This window comes from Metarhizium robertsii (genome assembly GCF_000187425.2).
Source record: "Metarhizium robertsii ARSEF 23 chromosome Unknown MAA_Scf_9, whole genome shotgun sequence".
Classification (NCBI taxonomy): Eukaryota; Fungi; Ascomycota; class Sordariomycetes; order Hypocreales; family Clavicipitaceae; genus Metarhizium; species Metarhizium robertsii.
In genome coordinates, this window is record NW_011942237.1 from 1,363,380 (window position 1) to 1,389,793 (window position 26,414).

General features: G+C 54.9%; 8 protein-coding genes across 8 annotated transcripts; 4 read left to right on the forward strand and 4 right to left on the reverse strand.

Moving 5' to 3' along the window:
• Positions 1–38: 38 nt before the first annotated feature.
• On the forward strand, positions 39–1,049 carry MAA_09620 (cytosolic Fe-S cluster assembling factor cfd1; the record flags this gene model as incomplete). Its single annotated transcript, XM_007827618.1, has 2 exons — positions 39–71; positions 165–1,049. The coding sequence occupies 2 exons, from the start codon at positions 39–41 to the stop codon at positions 1,047–1,049; spliced, it is 918 nt and encodes a 305-aa protein (XP_007825809.1).
• A 2,766-nt stretch (positions 1,050–3,815) lies between these two features.
• MAA_09621 (adenosylmethionine decarboxylase) lies at positions 3,816–5,357 on the forward strand (the record flags this gene model as incomplete). The annotated part of the gene is made up of 1 exon (XM_007827619.1): positions 3,816–5,357. One exon carries the CDS (start codon positions 3,816–3,818, stop codon positions 5,355–5,357), a length of 1,542 nt encoding a protein of 513 aa, XP_007825810.1.
• Positions 5,358–5,889: 532 nt separating this feature from the next.
• MAA_09622 (H/ACA ribonucleoprotein complex, subunit Nop10) lies at positions 5,890–6,129 on the forward strand (the record flags this gene model as incomplete). The annotated part of the gene is made up of 2 exons (XM_007827620.1): positions 5,890–6,064; positions 6,119–6,129. The coding sequence occupies 2 exons, from the start codon at positions 5,890–5,892 to the stop codon at positions 6,127–6,129; spliced, it is 186 nt and encodes a 61-aa protein (XP_007825811.1).
• A 307-nt stretch (positions 6,130–6,436) lies between these two features.
• Positions 6,437–7,738, reverse strand: MAA_09623 (D-site 20S pre-rRNA nuclease; the record flags this gene model as incomplete). The annotated part of the gene is made up of 1 exon (XM_007827621.1): positions 6,437–7,738. The coding sequence occupies one exon, from the start codon at positions 7,736–7,738 to the stop codon at positions 6,437–6,439; it is 1,302 nt and encodes a 433-aa protein (XP_007825812.1).
• A 560-nt stretch (positions 7,739–8,298) lies between these two features.
• MAA_09624 (acyl-CoA oxidase) lies at positions 8,299–10,350 on the reverse strand (the record flags this gene model as incomplete). Its single annotated transcript, XM_007827622.1, has 1 exon — positions 8,299–10,350. One exon carries the CDS (start codon positions 10,348–10,350, stop codon positions 8,299–8,301), a length of 2,052 nt encoding a protein of 683 aa, XP_007825813.1.
• Positions 10,351–18,894: 8,544 nt separating this feature from the next.
• On the forward strand, positions 18,895–20,431 carry MAA_09625 (amino acid transporter; the record flags this gene model as incomplete). The annotated part of the gene is made up of 2 exons (XM_007827623.2): positions 18,895–20,280; positions 20,372–20,431. The coding sequence occupies 2 exons, from the start codon at positions 18,895–18,897 to the stop codon at positions 20,429–20,431; spliced, it is 1,446 nt and encodes a 481-aa protein (XP_007825814.2).
• A 473-nt stretch (positions 20,432–20,904) lies between these two features.
• Positions 20,905–22,398, reverse strand: MAA_09626 (galactonate dehydratase; the record flags this gene model as incomplete). The annotated part of the gene is made up of 2 exons (XM_007827624.1): positions 20,905–21,778; positions 22,082–22,398. The coding sequence occupies 2 exons, from the start codon at positions 22,396–22,398 to the stop codon at positions 20,905–20,907; spliced, it is 1,191 nt and encodes a 396-aa protein (XP_007825815.1).
• Positions 22,399–22,776: 378 nt separating this feature from the next.
• MAA_09627 (N-terminal binuclear Zn cluster-containing protein) lies at positions 22,777–24,763 on the reverse strand (the record flags this gene model as incomplete). Its single annotated transcript, XM_007827625.2, has 2 exons — positions 22,777–24,144; positions 24,278–24,763. The coding sequence occupies 2 exons, from the start codon at positions 24,761–24,763 to the stop codon at positions 22,777–22,779; spliced, it is 1,854 nt and encodes a 617-aa protein (XP_007825816.2).
• Between the last annotated feature and the right edge of the window lie 1,651 nt (positions 24,764–26,414).

The following is a 26,414-nucleotide window of genomic DNA, read 5'->3' on the forward strand; positions in this document are numbered from 1 at the left end:
GTTGCAGGGCAAAACACTGCACCTTTGTTTGATACAGCATGGGCCTGGACAAGGTCAAGCACATCGTGCTGGTAAGACGTGTTGCAGCATCTCATCGATGCGTTTTATATCCCGTTCCAGCGCCGCTCCCAAGGCTTCTTTACTAACCTCTTGCTTGCATCCAGGTTCTGTCCGGCAAGGGTGGGGTGGGCAAGTCATCCGTGACCACGCAGTTGGCTCTCTCACTATCCCAGGCTGGCCATTCTGTAGGCATCCTCGATGTTGATCTGACTGGGCCTTCTATCCCCCGAATGTTGTCCATCGAAGAGTCCAAAGTTACTCAGGTCCCGGGCGGCTGGGCCCCGGTTCCCGTTCACGGAGAGGACGCAGGCACCGGCGTCGGCAGCCTGCACGCCATGAGCTTGGGGTTCCTGCTCCCGCAGCGAGGTGATGCCGTTGTCTGGAGAGGCCCCAAGAAGACGGCCATGATTCGGCAGTTCATCCGCGATGTTCTCTGGGACGATACCGACTATTTGCTTATTGACACGCCGCCAGGCACCAGCGACGAGCACATCTCTCTTGCGGAAACACTGCAGAGCGAGGCTGTTCCCGAGCAGGTTGCGGGTGCGGTCGTGGTAACCACGCCCCAAGCAGTCTCTACGTCCGATGTCCGCAAAGAGCTCAACTTTTGTTTCAAAACGGGCATTCGAGTGCTGGGTGTGGTTGAGAATATGAGCGGCTTCGTCTGCCCTCACTGCTCGGAATGCACCGACATTTTTGGCTCTGGGGGTGGCCGTAGCATGGCAGACGAGTTCAAGGTTCCGTTCTTGGGCACGGTACCGATGGATGCGCAGTTTATTGCCTTGCTCGAGGAAGGTCGGCGACCACAATATCCAGTCGGCACACGTATCAACGGACACGACATATCCTCCACTGCACCAGATGAAGGCGACACCAGTGACACCAACAGCAGCGGAAACCTTGTCGAAAAATACAAGCACTGCTCGCTCTCGCACGTGTTTAACGACATTACGGCATCGCTGACGGCCAAAATCTTAAACCAGGCTTGAGAAAGGAGCCTCGCGCTTCATTCATGTGGACCGAATCATGTCTGAATTTCCACCAAGGCCCTCAGCCTCCGGATCTGCAAACCGGGCCAACACAAAAACGCGCATCCGCCATCCCGTGGCGGGGACGTGTGTTGTCATATAGAATAAGGCCCTGAAGCCAACACTGAAGTTTCCCAGCAAGAGAGGCGACCCCTCGACGGGAAGAAAAGAGCCAGAAGAGTCGAGGACATGCAGGCGCCGAATGTACACCGAGGTACGGAGTAGCTTGTAGCTCATCATTGGGCAATGGCAAGCTGGGCAATGGCAAGCTGGGCACTAGGTAGTTACTAGTTGCAGGCTGGGTAGCAATACGTGCATGGGGAGGAGCCCAATGCCCACCTGGTTGGTGATAAGTTGTCTATAAGCGAAAAAGCAGCACCCGTGTTGGTCGGCCACGATAGACCCTTTCCTTTCCAGTGTGCGGAGTACGGATCTAGGGTTCTAGAGGTACGGTAGTGGATGGGGACATCTGGACAGGTGCACAAAATGAGATGCACGGATGTATGTATCCAGACAATCGGCGTGCAGTGGCTGGCTGTGCCGCCTCTCCATGGAGAGTGCAGGTGCGGGCACTTGGTGGTCTGTACGGAGTAGGCGATGATCAAAATGAGTCAAGGAGAAATTTGAGACCAATTGAGCAGACAGTCAAGCGTGTTCATGTCACGGAGTGAGTGGTGTTCGTTCTATTCTGCCGTCGTGAGACAGACGGACGGAGCCACAGACAGAGTAACGAACGGTAAGAGTACCTAGGTATCTACCTAGAGGCAGGTTCCTGTGCCCCAATGTGGTGATGTTTGTTTTGCTCCTCCTTGGACCATGGCGAGGGAAGAATCCAGAAGACGCGGCACTCTGCATCATGGACGACGAGGAAGGAAGGACAATAAATGGACGGACAGAGGCACACCAGCGAAAGCGGCGGCGGCATAGACTTATCTCAATGCGATGTTGAACGACGACAACCGCCATGCACCCAGTCAATAGTCGACAGCGACAGCGGATAGTGGACGGCGAACGACGAGCTGATTTTTTGTCATTCCGTCTTCTGGTTCAACGATGAGTGGCGTTGGCCCCTTTCGGCAGCCATCAGCCAAGTTCCCGTCTCCAGTTCCAGTCCCGTCCCACCCACCCAAGACCAGGTGCAGGTCCAGATGCAACCGCGTCCAACACGATGTGCAACAACATGGTGCACATGCTCGGCTTGCAAAAATTGCCAAAGTCCTCCGCCGGCATTGAAAGCGCCCGTTTCTGTTGATGCCATCGAACCGGCGGGCTAGCTGAAGACGAGCATGAATGAAATGGACCTCTCGACTCTGCGGCCTTGTGGGAGCTACGGATTTCTGGTTATTTTGGCTGGCAAAAGCCCCAGCCCTACGTCATCAAGTCATGCATGCCCATGGCCTCAGAATGATGGTCTTTGCCACAGCCACGTCCAGCATGCATGCAGCAGCAGGCGCAGGTGCAAAGTGCAAGATCTGAGGAGATGGTACGAGGAGATGTGAGGATGTGAGGATGGCCAGTCCGCAACGCAGGCGAACGAGGGCCGCAGGGGAATAAGAGCACAAAAGGGCAAAGCAAAAAAAAAAAAAAAAAAGGACGCGAACGAAAAAAACTCTGTGGTCGCCCGCTCACCCGTCCAGACATCCACTTTGAAATCCACTTTGACGTCCACGTCCTCACCCACGTCTTCGTCCAACAGCATCCACTTAGGCGCCGACCTCTTTTCTTCCTTTTTTCTCCTTGTGCACCTCACACGACCAAGCAATTTCTTCGACTTCCGCCTCTTCAATTGCATTGAGCCGCGGGACACTATTCCAACACCATCTATGGGTTTTTCCCAACCCTAAATTTTTTTCGGTTTTCGTCTGCGGAAGCCACCGCTGACCGGCCTCCGCGGCGGACCCGATTCCTCGCGAGCATCAGCCCCCTCCCCCTCGCTCAAGCGCTTTTTAAACCGCGTTCTATGCGTTCGACTGATCCACTGCGCTTCCTCTTCTCTCGACCTTCCAAGTATGTCTCCCCTCGCCCTATGGTCCTCTGCCAGCCTGTCCACCTACGACTACAACTAGGACAACGACGCCGGCAAAGACTCAGCCTGCCAAGTCGTACTAGATATCCGCAACCTGTGTGTACTGACTGACTGACCGTCTTCCCTCCGTAGGCCTCGATAGCACCCTTGCAAAGACAAAGGACACCAAGAAAATTACATGAAGTCGACTTAAGCCCACCGCGATAACTCGTCCTCTACTTCCTTCCAAAGCACAAGCAGATACCTCTGTCTGCTAGCTCCGGTACTTTCCCACGGGTATCGGACTACGCCTTCGATCATCCAACATTCTGTCACAGAAGTTGTTTCTCCACTCCCTCCGCTTCCGACCCCCTTAACGTCCTTTTAGAGACGTTAGCGACTCTTCCATACGTCTTATTGCTGCTGGCTACGCCAGCATCTTGGGAACAACCACCTCCTGTGGGCCTACTCTCTCAGACAGACACCGCAAGGTCTGTTTGAGCGGCAGCTAGTGCTCCGCGGACTCTGCCTAGCGGGCAAAGACAATAGCAAATTGATTTTTTTTAAAAAAAAGAAGAAGAAAATAAGAGGCATTCGTCAGACTCGCCATTGTCCAATCCTCAACCCGGGTTTAAACAGGGACCGAACCTCACCCCCCAGATCCCCCTCATCATTGCTTAGCTTGGTGCGCTTCTCACTTCTCCCAGAGTGAGACGTTAATTATGGTCAACCTTTCGGTGCCCAAGAACTATACATTCTCTCCGTCCTCGGCTACGCCGCATTTGACCATCAATCACGATGTTGCTGCGGATCTGGATTCCAGCAATGCCTTTGAAGGGCCCGAGAAGCTGCTGGAGGTGTGGTTTGCCTCTGGGCCTACAGCTCTGCCCAGCTCTGCTGCACCCAATGGCTTGAAGAGCGTCCCTGCGGACACTTGGGTTGGTATGTTGGACATGGTCAATTGCAAGATTCTGTCTGTGCTCGAGTCCGATGACGTCGATGCCTATTTGCTCTCCGAATCCAGCATGTTTGTCTTCCCCCACAAGCTTATCCTCAAGACATGCGGAACCACCACCCTTCTTCTTGGCCTCCAGCGTCTGCTTCACATTGCCGCCGTCAATGCCGGGTTCCCCTTCCACAATGCCAACTCGGTCAACGACGTTCGGGCCGCGGCCACGCCCTACCGTGTGTTCTACAGTCGCAAGAACTTCTTGTTCCCCGACCAGCAGAAAGGCCCTCACCGGAGCTGGAAGCAAGAAGTCAAGTATCTGGATGACACGCTCGAGGGAGGAGGCAGCGCCTATATGGTGGGCAAGATGAATGGGGATCACTGGTACCTCTACATCACTTCGCCCAATCAAACGCTTACTCCTCCCCTGACACCGGACTCGGAGATCAATTGCCAGCCAACCCCTGCCATGACCATCTCTTCCAATGGCGGGAGCTCTGCTGGTGGTTCCTATAGCCAGAATGACGAGACATTGGAGATTCTCATGACCGATCTTGACCCCGAAAACGCCAAGCAGTTTTTCTTGTCACACGCGAGTGCGGTCGCGAGTGATAAGCTTGCTGCTGAGGCGAAAAATGCACGCAAAAAGGCACAGGATAGCATCGACTGTCTTACTGCCGCTACCCCCGAGGAAATTGATGTATTTGGGCACTTCGACGAGGGAGATTTCGAGACTGCTGCCAAGGCCCAAGTCACTGAGGAGCTCACAACCGAGGGCCACGCTCTTGGCTCAGTCGTCTCAGTAAGCTGCGGACTCAACGACGTTTATCCCACGTCTGTCTACCCCGATGCCCGTGTGGACTCGTATCTCTTCAGCCCCTGCGGATTCTCTGCCAATGGCGTGGTTCCCGCTCCGCCATCCGCCGAGGACGACACGGCTGGAGCAACTCACTACTTCACCGTGCACGTTACGCCCGAGCCAGGCTTCTCCTTTGCATCCTTTGAGACCAACGTGCCCGGGGGGCAAAAAGGTCGCACCACGGCGGAGATTATCGAGCACGTGGTCAACATCTTCCGCCCCGGCCGATTCAGCGTCACGCTGTTCGAGGCTAAGGGCCGCGGCGCCAATCCTTACGGCATGGGCGACGGCACATTCAAGAGCCTCTCCATGCAGCGCCTCGTCGACCCCGTCCGCGGCTACCGGCGTGTGGATCGCATCGTGCACGACTTTGAAGACTATGACTTGGTCTTTCGATTCTATGAGCGCGAGGACTGGCTGGGCGACAAGGCTGCTCGCGTGGGCGAAATCGAGTGAATTGGTGACTGAAGCAAGGCATGGAAGCTTCCTCGTAGTGTTTTCGTTTTCTGGAAATCATTGACCTTGTTGGATCAGGGTTGCAGGTTGATGATGACGTTGTAGTCTGCTCTTCAAGCTCAGTTGCGAGTCTAGCCCTATACGCTCACTCACTGGATATGTACGACACAGCAAGTACATTACTTTCTGGCGGGCAACGCCAATGTCCGTGCTCATTTTGTAATACTTTTATGAATAAAATCCAGTTTATATTGCTACGTTATAATTGTGCCCGTCTCTTGACTGAACAATGCCGCTCAAAACCAGTAATTTCCCATAATGGCCGAAAACTCTTATCGATAAGTGCACGTGATGGCCCTGGTCGAATTTTCTCCCCCCCTGCAAACGTGCCACCCCCATCCAGCCCGCTAGCGCTCCATACTGCCACACTATCCCAACTATTTTTTTTTTTTTGCTCAAGCATTCGGCCATATAGCTCGTCGGTTTGTCTTCTTTAGCAAACAAAGTCACCAATTCGCCAAAAACAAAGAAAATGCATCTCATGTACACCCTCGACGCCGGCGGCAACCGCCTGTACACCCTGAAGAAGGTGGCCCACGGGCAAGTCACCAAGTCGGCGCACCCGGCTCGCTTCTCGCCCGACGACAAGTGGTCGCGGCAGAGGGTCACCATGAAGAAGCGGTTCGGCCTGCTTCTCACGCAGCAGAGTACGTTGGCCCCCGAGCACTGGCTGGAATCCGGGGGATGCTGACAAGTCGCAGAGGAGGAGTAGGTTTGTCCGCGGACGAACGCAGTGGATGATGAGGGGAGGCTACGCGGCGCTGGCACATTGGATCGAGGGCGATTTCGAAATGTCAAAAAACGAGAGACTAAGGGGTGTTTGTATTCCTGCCAGGGACGATATTTGCGGCTGGCTGGCGTTTGGGTCACTGGAGTTTATTGACGGCAATATAATTTACTTTTTTTCTTCTCCGCCTTTTGTTGCTGTGAATCCTGGATTCGGGAGCACGTGTGCTGTGAGTGTGAAGACGCGGTGTGTTTGACTGGCTGGATGAATATCTACGTTAAAAAAAAAAGCTTTAATGCTTCCTCTTTGAATTCACATTTCTGCCCGCCCCGACACGCACTTTTGCTGCCCCGCCTGACCTTTTCCCGCTCAGAATGCCTGGCAGGTAATCCTCGTCCATGACATCCTTGTTGCGCTGCCTCTTGTGCTCCTCGCTGGCCCTGACGTACTCCTTTTGGTCCTCGGCGAGAACCAGGTCCCGGCCCCAGCCGTTCTTGCCGCCGGCGCCCTTGGGCAGCCGCCCGTTGGCGGAGCCGTGGACCGCCTTAGGGACGCTGTAGACGTTGCCGCGCTTGTTCCACTGGAAGTTCTTCTTGAGGTGGACCTGGAAGTTGCCGTGCTGGTCGGTCGAGCAGCTGGCGCGCGTGAGCGTGGGCTGGCCGCACTTGGGGCAGAACTGCTTCTCCATGTCTTTGGTGATGGCGAAGCAGCCGTGGCAGCGGAGCACCCAGTTCTTGAGGTGGGTGATGCGCGAGAAGGACGGCGTGACGAGGTTGATGTTGATGCGGAGGGCGACGTTTTGCATCGCGTAGTCGGACGTGAGGATGGCCGCCTGCAGCGTCTTTTGCGCCGGCTGGGACGGCGTGCTGCCGGCCGATTCGGCGGCTTGGTGCCTTTTCAGGTTGGACGGCGTGATCCAGCCTTCGTCGTCGGAGTCTTGCTGCGTTTCTGGGATGTCTGGATTGCCGGCTGGCGCGTCGGGAGTAGATGATGGTTCTTCTGCTGCGGCTTCCTCCTCGGCTGGGGTGGCATTTTCTGTTGGCTGCAAACTTAGACCGTCTAGCTTGTCCTCCAGCGCCGGCGACTCTGTCTCGTCACCTTCTGCCGCCGGAGGGGCTGCCGGATTTCCAGGGTCATCCTTTGGCGAATCTTCAGCATCAGCCTGGGTCTCCGCCTCTTTTGGCCGCCCATTCAACCGCTTCTGGACGGGCGTGTTCCTCAGCCTCCAGTCGCCGCCATTTCTCTCACACTCAAGCTCATACCCGAGTGCGATGACCTCGATATCAGGCCTGCTCAGCACCGCCAAATCGCCCGTCCGCCTCGCAAAGTCTGTCACAAACTTTATGCTCGCGGGGCCGGGTGCTCGAACAGTAACAAACGGCAGCAGTGTCGTCTCGACTCGCGTGCGGGTGGTAGGGTCCCTGATTTCGGGGATGACGGACGGAATCGTGTATAGTTTTTCGGCCTGCGAGAGGAGTGCGCTGACCGAGGGGTCGTTTTTGATCAACGGGCCTGTATCAAGGACCAGGCTGTGGATGGGCTTGAGGGCCGTGGGCTGCGGAGCAGAGGGCTCTGCGGGCGGGGGGGTGGCCATGGTGAAGGGTCCAAAAGTCACCGCAGCGCCTGCAACTTGCGTATGTCGAATAGTATGGTGTGCAGTGTGGGAAAGGTATTCTGGGAATATTTGCTCGAATTGTGGAAAAAGGCCACCAGAGGCTGTTGGTGCCGCAGTAATGTTGATTTGACTTGATGGTTATCGACGTGGGGCAATATTCTCCCCACGGCGTCCCAAAAAAAAAAGTTGCGACATGATAAGATAAGAATGGAGTTTGTGTGGCATCACGTGGGATCTTAATGAGCCCTCATCATTCTACGAAGCAATGACAAGTCATATGCACGATTATAATTGTGAACTCTCGTATGCTTCGATGCAAAAGCCATATCCCGTACAGAGGTGGCAATGACTCAAATTGCAGAGCACAGCAAGTCTCTTAACGTTTCACTCTAAGCTAAATTCCTCCATTTGCAGGGCCATTCTCCGTCCTGGACACGTCCAACAGAAAAAGAAACCACAACATTGTATCCTCTATCTAGCAATATGCACCCGGTAACCAAACGAAACCAACGCTTATAATCAATGGCAAATTTCAAATTTTACAGCTTCGACGCCCGCTTATCGGACTGAAACAAGACACGCGAGTCGGGATAAGGATCAAAGGTGATATCGTTGAGGGGGTTGACCTCGGACGCCCTGTGGAACATGTCCTCGTACACGCGGCCGTCGTACCGGCCCAGCGAGCTGTCGAGCTGCCAGTCCGAGAACTTCCAGGCATCGACCAACTTGACGGCGTGGGGGCGAATCTCCTTGAGCAGCGAAAGCGTGCGCTTGGTGCGCGCCAGCTGGATCTGGCGGACGGTCGAGGCACCGCTGGTGAAGAACTCGGAAGCATGCGACTGCAGGTAGTTGAGCGCAAAGAGGTGGAACAAGCTGCGGAGCATGGTGGTGGTGGCCGGGTCGAGGGACGAGGTCGTGGCCTGGTCCTGCAGCGTCTCGTAGAAGTTCTTGACAATGAGGTACTGCGCAAAGGCCGTGGAAAGGCGCCAAAAGTCGATGAGGAGGCTGTTCCAGGCCTGCTTCTCCTCGTCTCGGTGTTTGAGGGCCTCAAATGTCAGAAACGCCACTCTCCAGGCAAACGCCTTGACGAGATCCTCGTCGCTGTCGAGGATGTCGAACGCGGCGCCAATGTCCTGTCTCGCCTTGAATTCGGCCAGGACGCCGGAGATGTCGTTGGACGCCGGCTTGCCCTTGAGGACGGCGCGGGCAGACTTTAGCAGGTAGCGGGCGACCTGCTGCGTGAGCATGTAGTTGTCGCCCTCCCAGGTGACGGTGGGCAGGTAGTCGGCGTACCAGCTGCCGATGCCGGAGAATGCAGAGTATCCGTGGCCACCGCACGCGCGGCGGCAGACCTCGAGCCCTTCTGCGGCAACGGTGGACGAGAAGGCCTTGAGGGCGCAGGACGTGGCGTGGAGGTCGGGGAGGATGTCGTGGCTGGACTTGGAGGACGGGCTGGCCAGACGCTTCTGGTTCTCGTTGTACAGCCTCAGCATGGCACGTCCTGTAAAGTGAAGGGCATACGTGGCTGCCAACAGGGGGAGGAGACGGTGCTGGACCATGGTGTAGTCGATGACCTGGTTCTCGCCCAACTCATCGTTGGTGCTGTCACGGTCTTGGAACTGCCGGCGGACGGCGCAGTAGCGAACGGCAATGGTCACGCCTCGAGCAAGCACCGACCCGGATTGCAGGACAATGGTGGACCGGATATAAGTCATGGTGCCGTAGACAAGAGCTGGGTTCTGGGGCCTGATGTATTTTCCCGTCTCGGGGTCCACGCCTGAAAAGCGACTGAGGAGGCTGATGTGGGGGACCTTGACCTTGTTGAAGAGCAAGAAGCCGTTGTCCATGGTGTTGTAGCCAAACTTGGGGCCAATGTCGCCGACGTGGACGTTTGGCAGGGGCTTGTGCGTCTTGAGATCGCGAATCTGAACGACAAAGGGATGGGGCCCGTACGTCTTGCCATCAATGATGAGCTGCGCAATCACGACAGCATGGTTCGCGGCCTTTCCAAGGGAGCCGATCCACCACTTGGAGGCGGTCAGGTGTGGTGAATGGATGGTAAAGGTCTTGTCCTGCTGGTTCCAAGTGGCCGTCGTCTCAAGGCCGCGAACGTTGGAGCCGTGACCAAGCTCCGTCTGCGCATAGCAGCCGATGTATTCGTAGTTTTGGGCCTTTTCGAGGAACACCTTGTGTTGCTCGGGCGTGCCCTGTTCCTGCAACGTCTTCATGAACATGGTGGCATGTAGGCCGTAGGGCGTCGGCTCGCTAATGAGGTCATTGGCGGCGGTATACTCGTCCTGGTCCCATTGATGCTTGACCGACAGCTGTCTCAATGCCTTGCCCCTTGCCAGCGCGGCCTCTATTCTCTCGATGCGACCGTTGAAGTAGTTTTGGGACTTGTCGAAGACGGGGTGGGACTGGAGAATCTCCAAGATCCTTGCGTTTCTCTCGAGCGCCTGGCTGGTGTGTAGAAATTCGGCAAGCCGGTCCACGTTGACATTGGACTTGGCTCTTTCCTGCTCGAGGAGCTCCTGTCCGTTCAGGCCTGACGGCTTGAGAGCCTTGACCCAGTCGGGATTCGGAGGAGGCATGGCGAGTTCTACGAACTGGGTGTTTTTCCAATGATTTCGGGGGTGGAACTGAGTACTATTCCGTCACGTCAGACACACGTGTCTCTGAGAAGCTGGAAAGATGCCGTAAAGCAAGTGGTGCGCAACGTTGGTGTTATAATATAGGTTTTTTTGGCAGAGTATCGGGGCAGAGGGAACGCTAACGCCATCCCGAGGTTCATGGCAATGGCTCGGCACGACAACTCGCGACATGACGGTTTGCGAGGTCGGAGGAGTCGGAATTATGTACCATGTGGGGCAGCATGAACCCAAATGGCTTCCTTGGCCCCTTCGCCGACGATGATGGTGAGTGAAACGACGAGGAGCAGGCAATGACGTGGTGGATATGTCGGACAAGATTGGTGAAATTGGCGAAATAAATCACCCTCGGCACTGGCAACAGGCTTGGCGGCACAAGGCGCAGCTTGTGAGTGTGGATTATATTTGCATCAAGTGCGATTGATAACGGTGTCATGATGGATGCTTGCGTTTGCGTCGTCTCTCTCACAAGCTAGCTCGGGCCGGATCCATCCGCGATGTGCAGCCAGACTCCAATTCCCATGTGCTCATTCCATCATCCATATCGATGCTCCGCAACGTGAATGCCAGAGTTCTCGGGGCTGCGTATTATATAATGCTAACTGTGGAAAACTGCGTTGCAGTTGTGCAATCCAAGGAGCGCGTGTTGTGTTCCAATGCCAGTGGCGCCGTCGTCAAAGTGCCGAGGCATTGTACGGAGCCCCGACACCGATACCGACCGACTGGGTAACCAGGGAAGGATCGAGCTGTGGTGTAACTGTCGCACCTTCCACCTGCGTCTACCGGCAGGCGTCAACTGTAGGGAGGCTCCGTAGGGCTGATGGTACACGGGTCCGGCACATACATATGTACGGTACCTAAGGAACCTAGATGGGTATTACTTGGGTCGAGGTACACAACCCGTCGTCTTTCAGGTTGCCAGGACCATCGCGCACCATTCTCTCACCTACATCTAATCTGCTGCCAAAAGCAAGAAATAAAGCAGAGCAAAACACAAAACGTCAAGTTCAAGATGCCGGAAATCATGGCTCCGCAGCATGTCCCAAGGCCAAACCTCCTCCAAAATCTGGCTGGCTGTCGCACATCCATTACTGCACCAGACCTCATCAATCTGCACGGCGACTCCGTTCCGAATGCAAGCCTTGACCTAAAGAATATCGAGGCGCAATTACTCTTGGCCAGAGTACACGACAAGATGTCATGCAATGCGGCTTCATTGGTCCAGCTCAACCGAATGGTCTCACCGCCGAGGTGTGTATAGTCAGTCAAGATGGCGAATTCTGTAAGAGTTGGTCCAATACACTTGCTCAACTCCCCATGATTCTGCATCATAGTTACCCGGCGGTGCAGGCATCCCTCCAAGTACCGGCTTCCGTCTGTGAAGCACGACAATATGGTTGATGTCCGAGTACCAACAGGCTACTGACATTACAGCCAAGGGAACCTCCTCCAACTACCAGAAAATGCTGAAAAGGGGCATCTATGGATGACCACATCCCCTACCAAGCCTAAAGGCTTAAAGCTCTCATTCTTCAGTTGCCTAGCAATGACCTAGCCATTCAGACACTTCACCGAATCGATGACCCGAAACTGCGACCAATACACGTTCTTCGAGAATGAAGTTCCGTAATGGCGCAAAGCAGCTGCCAGTCTTTCTTCTGCGAGCTCTTTCTAATTGAAAGGCCTCGAGGAGGCTTGTTACCGGGGTAAAAGCTGCATTTCCAGAGACGCAAGCGCGCAGTCGGCAACCAGGTAGCTATGTGCAAGCAAAGCTATCCTCTAGTCTAGTCAAATCAATATACGCTGCGAAACCCCTGAGCGACTGCTGCGTAGTGTCTTTCAGCCTAGACATCGCCAGAAGCAAAAGTCGTAACCAGAATTAAGCGCAACTCCAGCCCTATTAGCACATATGGTCAACTCCTAAATACCAGCTGCTGCAGAAGGAAAAGGCGACTACTAGCATTTGTCAGGCACCATGAAATATCTCACGTCCAACTCCATCGAGGCGAGCCGTTGAGACGGAGCCTTTCGAAGTAGAATAGCAGTCCTCGCCCTTCAAATAGCTTCACGTCAACCCGTTCATTACCTGGCTCAAAATCCAGCCTAGCTTATTCTCCAAACCTCTCTTCTTTCTCGGCATATAAGGCATGCAATCGGCTCTCCCGTTAGTAAGATCAACCTGCTGCACCAGCACCAAGAGAAACGAAGCCTAGTATTCTTTTTTTTTTCTTTGCACGAAAGTAGCCCCGTTCAAGACCATGCTCTCCTATATTTTCTTACTTCAATGAGCTTGTCATTAAGAGCTTGTCGTTCGCCGTCTTCACCGATTCTTTCTCCGAAGGAGCCCTTGGTCCTCTGGGCCATGGGCTTTCTTTGGCCCCTTTCCGCACTGGCGATCTGTGTTCTCCGGTTAGAGGCAAGAATTTTACAGCAATGTCCGGGCTTATACATGGGCTGGCACTGCCCTTCCGGGGACAACATGTCCTTGCAGCATCGTTGGCAATACCTTTGCCCCTTCACCGTAGTCGCAAATTACTAGCTGATTTGTGTTTTCCAGCCATAATACAGCTTTTGTGCATCAAAATCTGGCATTATTCAGGCCCATTTAACGAAAGATGAAAATATGCTATTAGAAGACCATTTAAGTGCATATTCCTGCGACGACGTCTTATCTATATCGCGTGTCTATGGCCCCTTCAAAACTACCAGGACACTTTGATGCTTACTGCATCCACGATTTGTCGACAGCAATACGAGTAAGTTTTATCGTATCTACGTTGCCTTAGTGGCCAGCTCGAAATTAATGTGTTTTACATGTTGCTCGTCATATTTCCTAACACAAGGTTGGGAGGAAAGCCGTACTTGGCTCTCATTTTTTTTTACTTCATTATATCTGCCATCTACCAAAACATAACAAGCTTGTATTTTACAAATGTCTCCGTATGTAAAGTGGAAGAAGGGAGTGAATATACATCATCTCGCATGAGCTCTCCATTATGATGGCGCTGATCTCAAAATGATGCAAGATCATAACGAAAATGCTGGAAAAGGGGGGCGTGTTCGATGAGCTTACAACTTCTCTTCTTGCGCTTCAAAATTCGCAGTAAATTATAGACCTCGGGGTTACCTGGGAATCAGTACACACGTATTGCTATGCGCCGTAATGCCTTCTTGCTAGCCATGATTATTCCCTACCCTATAGATCGCGCTCGCATCTTGCTGGGAACAATGTTCCTCCACACACAGCACATTGTGGAGATGAGGGTTGGAGAGTTGAAATAAATCAACAATAATGGCAGCTGTCCTACGAATGACTACAGCTACAAGACAACATATCTGGAACCCTCCATGCTCGCGAGATTGAACCGTGTTGGGTGTTCAGCCAGCCATGGTCTAGGGTAGGCTCGACGCATCATGACTTAGCCCTCTGCTCTATGAAATGTACTCCACGAAACACGAAATACCGACGATCCAGAGATCGTGGAGAAATCGACGTTCCAGATCAACTGTATCTCTCCATTCTCCAAGATCGAACCGTGTACTACTACATACAATTACTTGGGCCACGTTATTACGACCCATTAGCGGAACAGTTCCCGCATCTGCTCCCGCACTCTCCATAGCCGAGACTAAGCGTATGCAAGGAACCTGGGTTGCAGAATATGCCAAATACGAAAGACATTATTCGTTGCCTGACATGTCAAGGTTACAGAAACCCATAGCAACAAGGATCAATCGGGGTAATAAATCCTTGAACGGACGAAAAACTGGCGACACGCATTCATAGCCATGTACGCAAGTTGCGAGTGCTCGTCCCCTCACCATCTAGGATCATCCAACATTGGGGATGTTGCATTGTCACAACTCCACCTCCAGGTTTCCCGCTCGCGACCCCTGAATGGTTTACACTTTCCAAAAGCCTCAAATTGGTGACAGCGTCTGACAATTATGGAGAATCGAAGGGAGCAGAATTCGTGTACGTACTAGTCGTGCCTCCTTGATGTCGGAGGCCACCATCCCCGTGGGGGTTACATGATGACCTGGGTCCGTCTAGATCTCGACAAATCGATGGTTGTGGACCAATGACGAGATCAAGAGGAAAACGAGGGCTTCTCGCAACTCCATATGCTGTGGAGCTCACTTAAACATGTAGATGTACTATGTAAGAACCTTTGCAGGAATAGGAGGGCGTAAATCAACTATGAAACGTGATGAAGAAACATATTGGCAGTTAGGCCGAGCTATGCCCGGCCGGGCTGACACCTCATTGCTGTGATACGAGTACAACTCGGAAAACCCGGAATAGTTGACACTGAAGGATGAATGCAGTTACGTGAGCGATGAGCGACATAACTGCTGCGTTGGCGCTGTCTCAAGATTGCGGATCATGTAGAGGCAGCTTGGTTGAGCTGCGCAGACGAGAACAACGACAGCTGGTTATTTTACTGTTGGGTAGGCCACCAACGTCGAACATCTGCAGGAGTTATCACAAAGATACGGTTCCAAGAGTAGAGCACGGCGACGAAAGTAATCTCGCAGGAGCAAAAAGAGCACCGACTCTCGGCTGGCGCTGGCAGTTCACCATTAGTGCAATACAAGTAACAGGTCTGTGGCCTGACACAGCCGGTGGAGTAGTAATAGTCCTCATATACTCCGTACATATGTACATAGTACGGAGTATTACCTTTGGTTATGGAAGTGCTTCGAGAGCATTCCGAAAGTGTCGTAAATCTCGCGGCCAGGCACACTTGCAGGGAACATGACACTGCAGATGATTCGATATGGGGCAGAAGGCCGTTGCGAACTTGCAAGTGGTCGCTGAACAAGCGACCGGTCCGCGGAGGACAGGGAAGTCAAGGGACCAAAGAAGCAAGATGCTCGTTGACTGCGCGCAGCACACCGACAGACAATGCAGCGCGTGTGACTGGTGTCTCTCCGTCTCTGCATCAATGCCTTGTTCGTACTTTCGAAAATTTCCAGAAGCCTTCCCTGATTTCGTGGCCCCGCAGAGGCCAGACAACCCCCGGCAGTGACGATGAGGTAACCATGAGGTAACCGAATAAGGAAAAGATCGTGACAGGGAGTCGAAAATGAATTGTTGTTTATGGGTGGGGAGGACTGGAGAGGAGTGTGAGTGGGTTCGATGTGGATGCATATTTCGGAACTGGTGAAAAGGTGAGAAGCGACCGACCGAGTCTGCGAGGCATCGGACACTATTACACGTAGTAGCATGGACCTGGGGAGACGAATGATGAAGGGGACAAGATAAGCACCGAATTGGTGCCGGGCAGGCAGCAAGTCAAATGGATGAAGACTGGCTCACGATGCAGTCGCCGGGCGGCCGGGGGTGGAATGTACAATGCGAAATAGAGCTGTTCTGGGCCGTAGGACGGCAGTACGCGCGATGGCTTGATGGCTTGCGGAAATGGAGACGGACCAGGTGTGAGTGGAATGGCTCGAGGCAGATGCATGTTTTCGTCACGGCTGTGGCGATGTCAGCTGTGGTGGTCAGAATTCAGAGTTTAGAGTGTAGGTTTCAGATTAGGACGAGGCTTTTGTGTGTGGCTTTGCGTGGCCTTGTGGCCGGATTGATGGCTAGCCCTCATCGCTGGCGTTCAATGTTGCTCATTGGCATGCAAAGAGAAGGTGCGACGGGCTGGTGGGCGTCATGCCGGAGCTCGCTTGGGCAGTCACCTGATCTGATCTGTCTGCTGATCTGATCTGTCTGGTGCTCTGGTGCTCTGCTCTGCCCAGGTCTGCCAAGGCCGGACAAACCGTGCAGATGCACGCCGCCCAAGAAGCGGCATCGAACGATTGCAGTCGAGATGAACAGGCACCGGGCCAGCGAGCCCTAGACTCGAGACGGCCAACCTCAAAACCCGAACGGCTGAATCCCTGGCTTGGCTCTGGCTGTCACCACACAGCCAAGGCCCAAGATGCCCCAGGTGCCGCCCGGCCAAGCAAGGCGGCGCTACCCTGGCTTCACCCACCACTCTTCGCAGGCACCGGCAAACATATCGCGCACCGCACAGTCCGAGGCTTGGCTGGGTGCGGCTGGTGGCTTGCGGCTCGCGGCAATCTGTGCCGATTTGGATGGCGCATGACACAAGACGGGCGTTCTGCTTTGGCACATTATCCAGCAATTGATTGGCCATGCCCAGACGGGAGGCAGAAGTTTCTGCTTGGCTGCAGCGCTTGGAGAGCAAGCCACCAGTGACACCAATATGTACGGCATGGTAATACCCGACGTCATTTCCCCCATCCGGCATCCGACAACCACGGCCAGTGTCCCGCATTCGGTTGCAAACCTCTGGGGTTATACAATTGCCTGCGTCGCCTCATGCTGGACAAGAAATTCAGGGCCTCATGGTAATGCTACCCCAGAGGGTCCACGATGCCACGAAACAGGTCCCTTCATCACGAACCACGAGCTGTCGTACGGGTGGAAACACGCTGGCGGGTCGTTCGTCTCTTGACACATGGAAACTGACTCAATGAAGGCAGCTCTCCACCCGAGCCAGCAAGCATGAGAACGATGTAACTCGTCGTACAATGGGCAGATGGCCGCCAGATCCAGTCTTTTTCTTCTTCCATGGCGCCCGTTAACCCGCACAAGTTCCACGCACGGGCAAGGACACGTAGCAGTAGAAACGGACTTGGCCGGGAGCCCTGGCTGGCATTGCAACCTCATCGCTTCCTCTCCTTGGTTGCTCCGTTATCTGCCAAAGGGGCCAGGACTCCGTCGATGACGATGATTTACTCCGTACACATAACTGGATTCGCAGCAACACATTGCGACCCACCCCATTACCCTCACAAAATTCGTCTTTCGTCCATTTGAGGGCCGCCCCAAGGGCAAGGAAAGCAAAGCCTGGCGCTGACAACCCCAACCAAGACTAATCCCGCATCGGCATGCTGTGCTTCGCGATGCACCGATGTCTTCCTCTACTTCTGGCCGGGCGAATCTAAAACGAAAACAACGTTTGCGGGGAGCCGTCAGTGGGCATCTGGGGTACTGCGGCATTCCGTCGAGTACAAGCTTCAGAGGGCGACGACGGCAACCAGGCACGATAGAGTTTTCCTCTTATCTCTTATCTTGCAAAGGATGACGGTCTGGATCTCGGTCCCATTTCAATGACCCCATAGCGACAATGGAATGGAGATGAAGAGCAATGAAATGCCGCTGCTTCGGCGACAAGGACAGCCAGATGCTGGCCCGGACCCTGCGCGTTTTTGTTGCGAATACGCGACAACACAGTACGATGCGATGCGATGCGATACAATACTAGACAATACAGGCAAGCGCATCTTCAAGCCCGAGCGTCAACTGGGCTTTCTTTGCCTGGTGCAGGCTCTTGTGCTGCTTCCGCCAGACGCATCATCGGCATCCACACTCACATCCGCATCCGCATCCACATCCGCATCTACATCCACATCCGCATCCACATCCTCATTTTCTACGCTCGCCCCGCCGCCTTGCCGTTTAGGGCCTTTGTCTCTGATTCTAGTCCAATGTCTTGACTCTCCGGTCTGTTCGTAGCTCGGAGTACGGAGTAGGAGTAGTGCTACTTGACTACTAGGTACTACTAGGACTTCCCGGGCCACGGGGTGCTGGTCTCAAGTGCCTGGTCTCAAATGGCCCTGGTGTTTGTTACCTGCCGGCCAACTTTGCCTCTCCGGGTCCGGATGGCCTCGTTCATATTGCCACGCTTGGTGACACCAGTTCACCCGCAGGCTCGGCCATGCCTTGTCCATCGCTGTTGCGCCATCTGCCGACTTGCTTGGTCGCCATCTCCCCTCCTGGGTCGCCTCAGCTTTTGCATGGCCGCGCACATCCCGTTGATTCTAAACTTCACCAGACTCTCCTCGACCTAGCCGACCTGGCCAATTTTACTTCCTCCTACCACCCTAGCCGCCCCCCTTCCTTTCTTGCATCCTGATCCCGGCTGCTGCAAGCCCCAAACCCGTCTACAACCCTTGTCTCTTCTCGTCGTGTATCGTTATCTGCCGCGGAGTAGCGAAACCCTTTGCGCCTACATACTACGTCTCTTCGTCCAACTAGGCTTGTCAGATGCAAGTTGACAAGCTCCATCTCCTCCACACGATCAGCACTGATTCACACCGGTCCTCTCTCGCGGCTCATTGTTCCTCTTGTCTGGCCACTTCCTTTTAACCTCGCTCGTCCCCTCTTGGCACTTTCCCCCATTTTTCTCTTCCCATCCCACAACCCTCCTTCTCTATTTTCTTCTTCTGGTTTCCCTCCATCCTTTACCTCTGGGGCTTCGGTTGACCACAAGAGTCAGCATCGATTGACTGCGCCAGACCAAGTTGGCCAGAGCAGCCTTCAGCCGGCGCCCGTGTTTGACATCGTCCTCGCCAGCCGTCGACGACCCCTTGGGTATTTTTAAATATCCCCATCCCTGGTCAGACACATCTTATACGCATCATATATACGGCCCCCAAGACACGCCAGCAGCTGCCCTGACCATGTCGGACCCTGTCGTGCGCGACCACGCTTTCTCCGAGCACGTCAAGAAGGAGAAGGATTCTTCCAGCTCCGATCACACCCCTTCAGATAATGTCCTCAGTGGTCCCATCGAGGGCGAGGTGACGGATTTCGAAGAGAGACGCACCGATCTAGAGAAGCAAAAGACTGCCGAGGGCAACGCACACTTCAACCGTCTGGGATGGAAACGTCTAACGGTTGTTCTCATTGTTGAGGCCATTGCTCTCGGGGCTCTGAGTTTGCCCGCGGCTTTTGCCTCTCTCGGCATGGTTGCCGGTGTTATATGCTGTGTTGGTCTCGGTCTCATCGCCATCTACACGTCTGATATCGTTGGACAGGTCAAAATTGCGTACCCGGAAGTTGCCCATTATGCAGACGCTGGACGGCTGCTAGCTGGTCGCCTTGGATACGAAGTTGTCGGGGCCATGTTCGTTTTGCAGCTGACTTTCCTTGTCGGATCTCACTGTTTGACGGGCACCATCGCTTTTCTCAACATAACAGAAAACGGAGCTTGCTCAGTCGTCTTTGGCGTCGTCTCGGCTGTCCTCCTGCTTCTGCTTGCCATCCCCCCTTCGTTTGCCGAGGTGGCCATCCTGGGCTACGTCGATTTCGTTTCAATCCTGGTGGCCATTGGTATCACAATTATCGCTACAGGTGTTAGGGCTGGCCAGGCAGAGGGCGGCCTGTCCGCGGTTGGCTGGTCGGCTTGGCCCAAGGAGGGACTCACCTTTGCCGAAGGATTTATCGCCATTACCAATATCTGCTTCGCGTATAGTTTCTCCATGTGCCAGTTCTCCTTTATGGATGAAATGCACACCCCCACGGACTATCCCAAGTCTATCTGGGCGCTTGGTCTTATTGAGATCTTCATTTACACTCTCACTGGTGCTCTCGTGTACTCGTTTGTCGGTGTCGATGTCAAGTCCCCATCACTGCTCTCTGCTGGACATACTATTTCTAAGATTGCATTTGGGGTTGCCCTGCCCGTCATCTTCATCTCTGGATCGATCAATACAACTGTTATTGGCCGATATATCCACGGACGAATTTACAAGGATTCGATTACCCGATTTATCAACACCCCCAAGGGTTGGGCGACCTGGTTTGCTGTTATTAGCGCCATTACTATCGCCGCCTTCATCATTGCTGAGGTGATTCCCTTCTTCAATGATCTGCTGTCGATTTCCTCGTCCCTATTCATCTCTGGCTTCACATTTTACCTGCCTGCATGGATGTGGTTCAAGCTCCTCAAAAAGGGGAGTTGGCACTCCCGAGAAAACCTGCTGCGATCGATTGCCAATGCAGCCTGCTTCGTTATTGGCATTGTGGTTTTGGTGTGCGGCACCTACGCCAGTGTTGACGACATTGTACGTTACCCGCCTGGTCTTGTCTTGTTTCGTTGTCCTTTTTTGCGTGTCTGAACATGTATGAAGCCCTGATGCTAACCGTGTCCATTAGATACTGTCATTCCAGACTGGCAGAACCAGAGGCGTCTTTACGTGCGCACCGATTGCATAAATGAAAGCGATGAATTTTTGTCTTTTTTCATGTTACTGAAGTGGACGATGGATTCAATATTGAGGCTGTACTATTCACAGCAGGCTCATTCACAAAGCGTGGACGAAGCTAAAGCGGACCAGCCAATGATTAGGCTGAAGCAGTGAAGGTACAGCATGGTTGCTACATGGTCCAAGTTTAGGCTCGATAGAGTATATGACGTGAAGTTGAATTGATACCATTGATACCATGAATGCCAGGAGGACATTTGAGTGTTTGATGTGCCATTGCGGTATTGTCCTGTGCATGCAAGTACCTGTGTGCCTAAGCAGGTCTTGAGCAACCACTTGCGCAGGCCCTGATTTCAGCTAGGCAGAAATGATTGCTGGATAAATCCAATGATGTGGTTTGCCCCCCTGAGCAGATGTACGTTTGCCCAAGAAAGTCACCAACCCTTGATCCCCCCTTGTCCTGCCAACCCATGAACGACCCCATCACCACTCCCTCAACTCACCACCCGGGCCAACAAAGCCAGGACTCACCCACGCCTCGGCACCTTTGCTAGCCTCCCGGACCAGCTGCTCATTGACACTAATGCCCAGCCCCGGCCCGTCCATCAGCTCCACATAGCCGTCCTTGACGTCCCAAATGTGCGGGTTCGTGATGTAGCTCAGCAAGTCGTAGCCGCCGACATTGTAGTGTATGCCCAGGCTCATCTCTTGGATGGCAAAGTTGGGCGTGGCGGCAGCGACCTGCAGGCACGCGGCGAGGGCGACGGGCCCGAGCGGGCAGTGCGGCGCGATGGGGACGTCGTAGGCCTCGGCCATGGCGGCGATGCGGCGAAGCTCCGAGATGCCGCCGACGTGGCAGACGTCGGGCTGCAGGACGTCGACGCACGACGCCTCGAGGAAGGGCTTCGCGTCCCAGCGGCTGTGGAGGCGCTCGCCGAGGGCGACGGGCACGGCGGCCTTGCCCCCGAGCTGGCGGCCAGCCCCGACCTGCCGAGCTCGCGGACGGCCTCGATGTGCTCCGGGAGCAGGGGCTCCTCGATGAAGAGCGGCTGCAGGGGCGCCAGCAGCGCGGCGAGCTGCTTCGCCATGGGGCGGTGCAGCCGGCCGTGGAAGTCGACGCCGACGTCGAGCCCTTGCGCCTTGACGGCCTGCACGCGCTCGACGCAGCTCGCTAGCCGGGCGGGCGAGTCGAGCCAGGCCATGTCCGAGGTGGCGTTCATCTTGACGGCCGTGAAGCCCTGGGCCTTGCGGGCGAGGCTGCGGGTTTTTGTCAGGACTCGGCGCCGAGTGTTGGCGCCTCTGGATGGGATGGGGGGTGCTTACGCGGCTTGCTCGACGTCGGACGGCCGGTCGCCGCCTATCCAGGCGTATACTTTTAGCTTGGAGCGTAGCTTGCCCCCGAGGAGCTGGTAGATGGGGACATTGAGCTTGCGGGCTGCGGGTACGGAGGGTTAGTGGTGTAGATGGTGGGAGTATGTCTTGTTTGGAGTCGTGCCTTTTAGATCCCAGAGGGCAATGTCCAGGCCGGACAGGGCGCTCATCAGCACGGGGCCGCCGCGGTAGAAGGACTTGCGCCATGACATTTGCCATATTTGCTCAATGTCGCTGGCTGGGAGGTTAGTTTTGCGCGAGACGGACGGGCGGGGGATGGATGGCCTACTCTGCCTCGAGGCCGGTGTATTGCTCGCGCCATGCGTCGAGGCATCCTTCCACGGCCTGCGTGTGGCCCTCGAGGGAGGCCTCGCCCCAGCCGGTGTTGTTGTCTTGGTCGGTGATTTTGACAAAGAGCCATCGTGGGGGCACGCGGAAATACTCAATCTTGGCTATTTTGCCCATCCTTGGTGTTGGGTGCGTGGTGTGGTTGGTGACGGCCGAGGTTCGCGAGATGGTTCGTTTTGGGTTTGAAGTGATTATCAATTGACTTGATCGGTGTTCCCCCGCTCCGGCACCGGATGAGCGTGGGGGTACATGCTCCATGTCCGTACATGGTTGCGAGTATTGGCATGGGGTGGTGTGATGTGGTTTGCTGGATAGACCTCGAGATGGTCGTCTTGCAGCGCGGATTCACGGCATACGACGCTGCGGACTGTGCTATGTGTGTAAAGGATACAAACAGTGACCTTTGCCGCCGGAAGTTCCTCAACTTTGGGCAAATTCTCTGCTTTTGCAGAGGTAGTTTGATACAGCCTTACCCACCTTGGTTGTCTTGAGCTATGGCTCTTGCATTCATCATGTCGTGGGTGTAGGGGGGAGTCGGCAGTCGGAAGAAGCCATCTCATTTACTCAGACGGCTCGAGCCCTTGGAGATATGTCTAGTACTACGACTATACAGTCTCTGTGGTATTACCATTCCCCTCACGGAAGAGAAACAGTTCCCTCGAGCAACGCCCCCACAACCCTGTCCAGCAAGGCATGGCCCATCTTGAAGCAGGGACTCTGAATCGTCTCGTTTGCCCACAGCTCCGTACACGCCTGCAACGTCTCGAGGATGGTTTGCCTGGGCGGGATGGCGAAGCCCGACGCCAGGGGCGCGTCTTTCCTCAGCAAGTGAATCGTCGCCGTCATGCCCGCCGCAAACACGTCCAGCATGTACAGGCGGACCAGCAAATCCGCACCCCGGGGCGCCTTGTCCTGGTCGTAGAGGTCGCGCTGATGAACAAGCAGCGCAAGGCTGCACTCGAGCGAGGCCCAGTACGACACGGGATACTTGCTGGGCGCGTCGACGTCGAGCGCGTGGCGGCGATGGAGCACGAGCAGAACGCGGCGGAAGAACATGTCGAGCGTCATGCGCAGCGTGCGAGGCCCCTGGACGCGATCGAGTATGCTCATGCATTGGCGGACCTGGCTGCTGTACTCGAGGATTTCCGCGTACGAGGGCAGGTTCGTGTCTGCGTTGACGCGCGAGATGATCTTGATGATGGTGGGGCCGGACGTGTGTATGACGCTGTGCCATGCCAGCGCCGCCGTGTCCAGAGACCCAAGGTCCGACGCCAGGTCGTGCGAGGCAATGACATCGGTGGATATGCACGATGGCATGCCCGAGATCATGGCGACCTGGATGTTGAAATACAGCAGCGTGGTCCAGATGGCCCTGCCCGCCTCCCAGTCCGCATACTCGACCGGCGGCGACGGGTACGTTGGGGGATGCCGTCGGTGAAAGCCCAGGCATATCGCCTGCCGAACCACAAACCCCAGCAGATTCCAGCAGGCGTCAAACGACCAGCACGTCGCGTTTGTCGTCAGCTTGGCCAGCACCATGAGGCACATGGTCCGCATGATGGATATGTTGGGCCTCAGCATAAACGGCGTCTTGGCAAGGCACGCCTCTGCCGCCATGCACAGCTCCACGGTCGGCGCCGTCTTTCCCGTGACAACCAGCTGGCCCAGGGCGAGGACCATGAGGAACTGGCTGAGCCAGGCGGCATCTAGGCACCGAGGGTCGTCCCAGTACGCAGAGACGCGGGCCCGGAACTCGTCCGTGTCGATGATGGGGTGTACCATCTGGTACAGGTCCAGGTATCCCTCGACGAAGGCGTCGCAGTCCCCGCGGTGCGAGCCGATCAGAGTCCGCACCTTTTGGATACAGGCAAACGGGGAGGCGCGGGGACTGTTGAAGGGAAAGTTGTCGGGCAGCATGACGCCACTTGTAGCGCTGAGGTTGCGAAGAATGGCGTCTTCGGTTGCGAGGACAGGCAGAGACTCGAGTTGGGCGACACACCCGAGCTGCAAGACGTGTCAGGTCTGGTGATTTGCGGAAAGGGAACAAGACGCTGGGCGCGAGACAACTTGCCTTGGAAAGCAAACTTCGCCAATGGCTCAACCCCCTATGGGGCGAATGCCACGTCGCGAGCGCAACTTGAGGATCCTCCTCGGTCAGGACGTAGGGCAACGCAGCCTCGCCGCTCGGCTCTACCCTGTGCGTGTACTCGCATTGTCGACCCCAGCCGGAAAGACGACAGCGTGTGCAGGGTTCCTTTTTGTCGCATTTGATTTTGAGACGGTGGCAGCGGACGCAGGACAGACAAGCCCGGCGGCGTTTCTTGCGCTTGGCCTGGATGCCGCTTCCGCCGCCGGGACTTGGATGTGCGGGCTCTGGCTCAACCCGGCGTCCGTGAGGCTCCTCCGGCACGAGCGACGGACTAGATGGGAGGGAGAGGAACAGGTCTTGCGATTCGGTGCTGGCCGAGGGCGTCGATGGCGGAGGAGAGACGGAGGCGCATGGTTGCTGCGAGAATGAGCAGCTCGCCTTGGAGGAGGCGCATCGTGAACAACGGGGCGAGACACGGTCACAGCGGACTTTTTGCTGCCGGCAGCGGGTGCATGACTTGGCCTGGCGAGACATGTGATTTGGTATTGCAGATTGCTCGCAGGCGTTTTATGTGGCCTTGACTTGATGGTGATGGGACCCTGGTGAGGCCGAAGTCGGGACGATGGCGATGGAGGAAGATGTTGGTGGCTGCGAGGGTACTATCGGAGTCGGTTCCAACCGGCGTTTGCAGAAAGGATGCAGCAGGCTTCTAGAGGCAATGTAGAGTCTTGCTATTCTGAGCTGCATCGTGTATATTTTGAATGGCCGAGTTGGGTGGTGGATGAGATGATGACGATGGATGGCGCTGCCGGAAAGGAAAGCTGGTGGGGCAAGTTGGAAGTTATTCCCCAACACCCGCTTACGGCCGATCCGAGTCGGCGTCCGGCCCAACATTGAGACTGCTTGGGGTTAGGGTTAGACTGCCGTTGCCTACAAACCAGTGACGAGAGGAAATTGGACAGAACTGAGGATAAGAGGGACAATATGCTGAAAAAGTTGAGGGAGAGAAGAGCGAGGAGAAGCTGCCGAGAAGCATTCACTTGTTGACGACTACAAATGCCGACCAAGTTCTTTCCTTGGGTAAACTTGGGCGGCATCGTGAGATCTCACCAACGCCATCGAATCCGCCATTATTTAATTGACTCGTTGGACCGGGCCTAACAGGTCGCCCCAAAACCCCTCCTCTCTAATTTGTGATTGACAGACGGTCCTATGGAGGCATGATACGATGAATGAAGAGGACACAATTTGTAGTTGCGGTATACACGACACATGCCATCTTCCATGCGCAATTGGTTCTCCATCACGCTGAGCTCGGGACAACGTAATGCATGCAATTGCAACGGCAATAAGCCTGCCGTGAACTACTACCGATCTACCTGTAATTATTACATACCGACTCGGTGGCCAGGTAGGGTTTAACAAGTTGGCTTGACTAAGCGCCGAATCAACACCACGAGGTCAAAATGACGATACAACATCAACACGTGTATGACAGTCGATCTATGCATCATGTCTAACATTGCTCCCCATGTGGAAGTACGACTTGACAACTCGACACTGCGTGAAACAGCGCTCCAACATTTATACCATTTGTCAAGACCTTCGGCGAACCATACATGTCCATACAATGGCCACCCCAGTCTCACGAGTCAAGTCACAGCCCACAATCTCCACATAACCACACCTTGAACCCAATCTAGTCGTTACTTGAACAAGGGGGGCCTGGGCCTGTCTTGCTCAGCACCAGTCGTCTCTTGAACTCTGAATAAGAATGAGTTGCTGTTCCGCGGGCATCATTGCCTAGATTGCGGCCCCCAGGTATTGCAAGTCACGAGCCCATGAGGCCAGTGGAAACACTCTCGCCGACAGGCAGCTTTGCCTTTTTTCGCTTGATCTAGAAGCTGTCAATGGGAGTGTGTGATGGCGCAACGGGGAATCGGACCGTCTCGGTGGCGGCAGCCACTGCAGATTTGGTCAAGTGCCTCAACATTGAATGTTGTTGGTGAGATGCAGCCGCGGTCAATTGCCGATGGCGACACCACGGTCCACGGAGGAGGGATACCGAGACGCCTTTACGTGGTCCATTTGCCGACGTGTAGGATGACACATTGCAGCTGAGGCGAAAGCCCGGCACGAGCTCGGAAGCTTGTACTCCGTATGTATTGAGCCAAGGATTAATTGA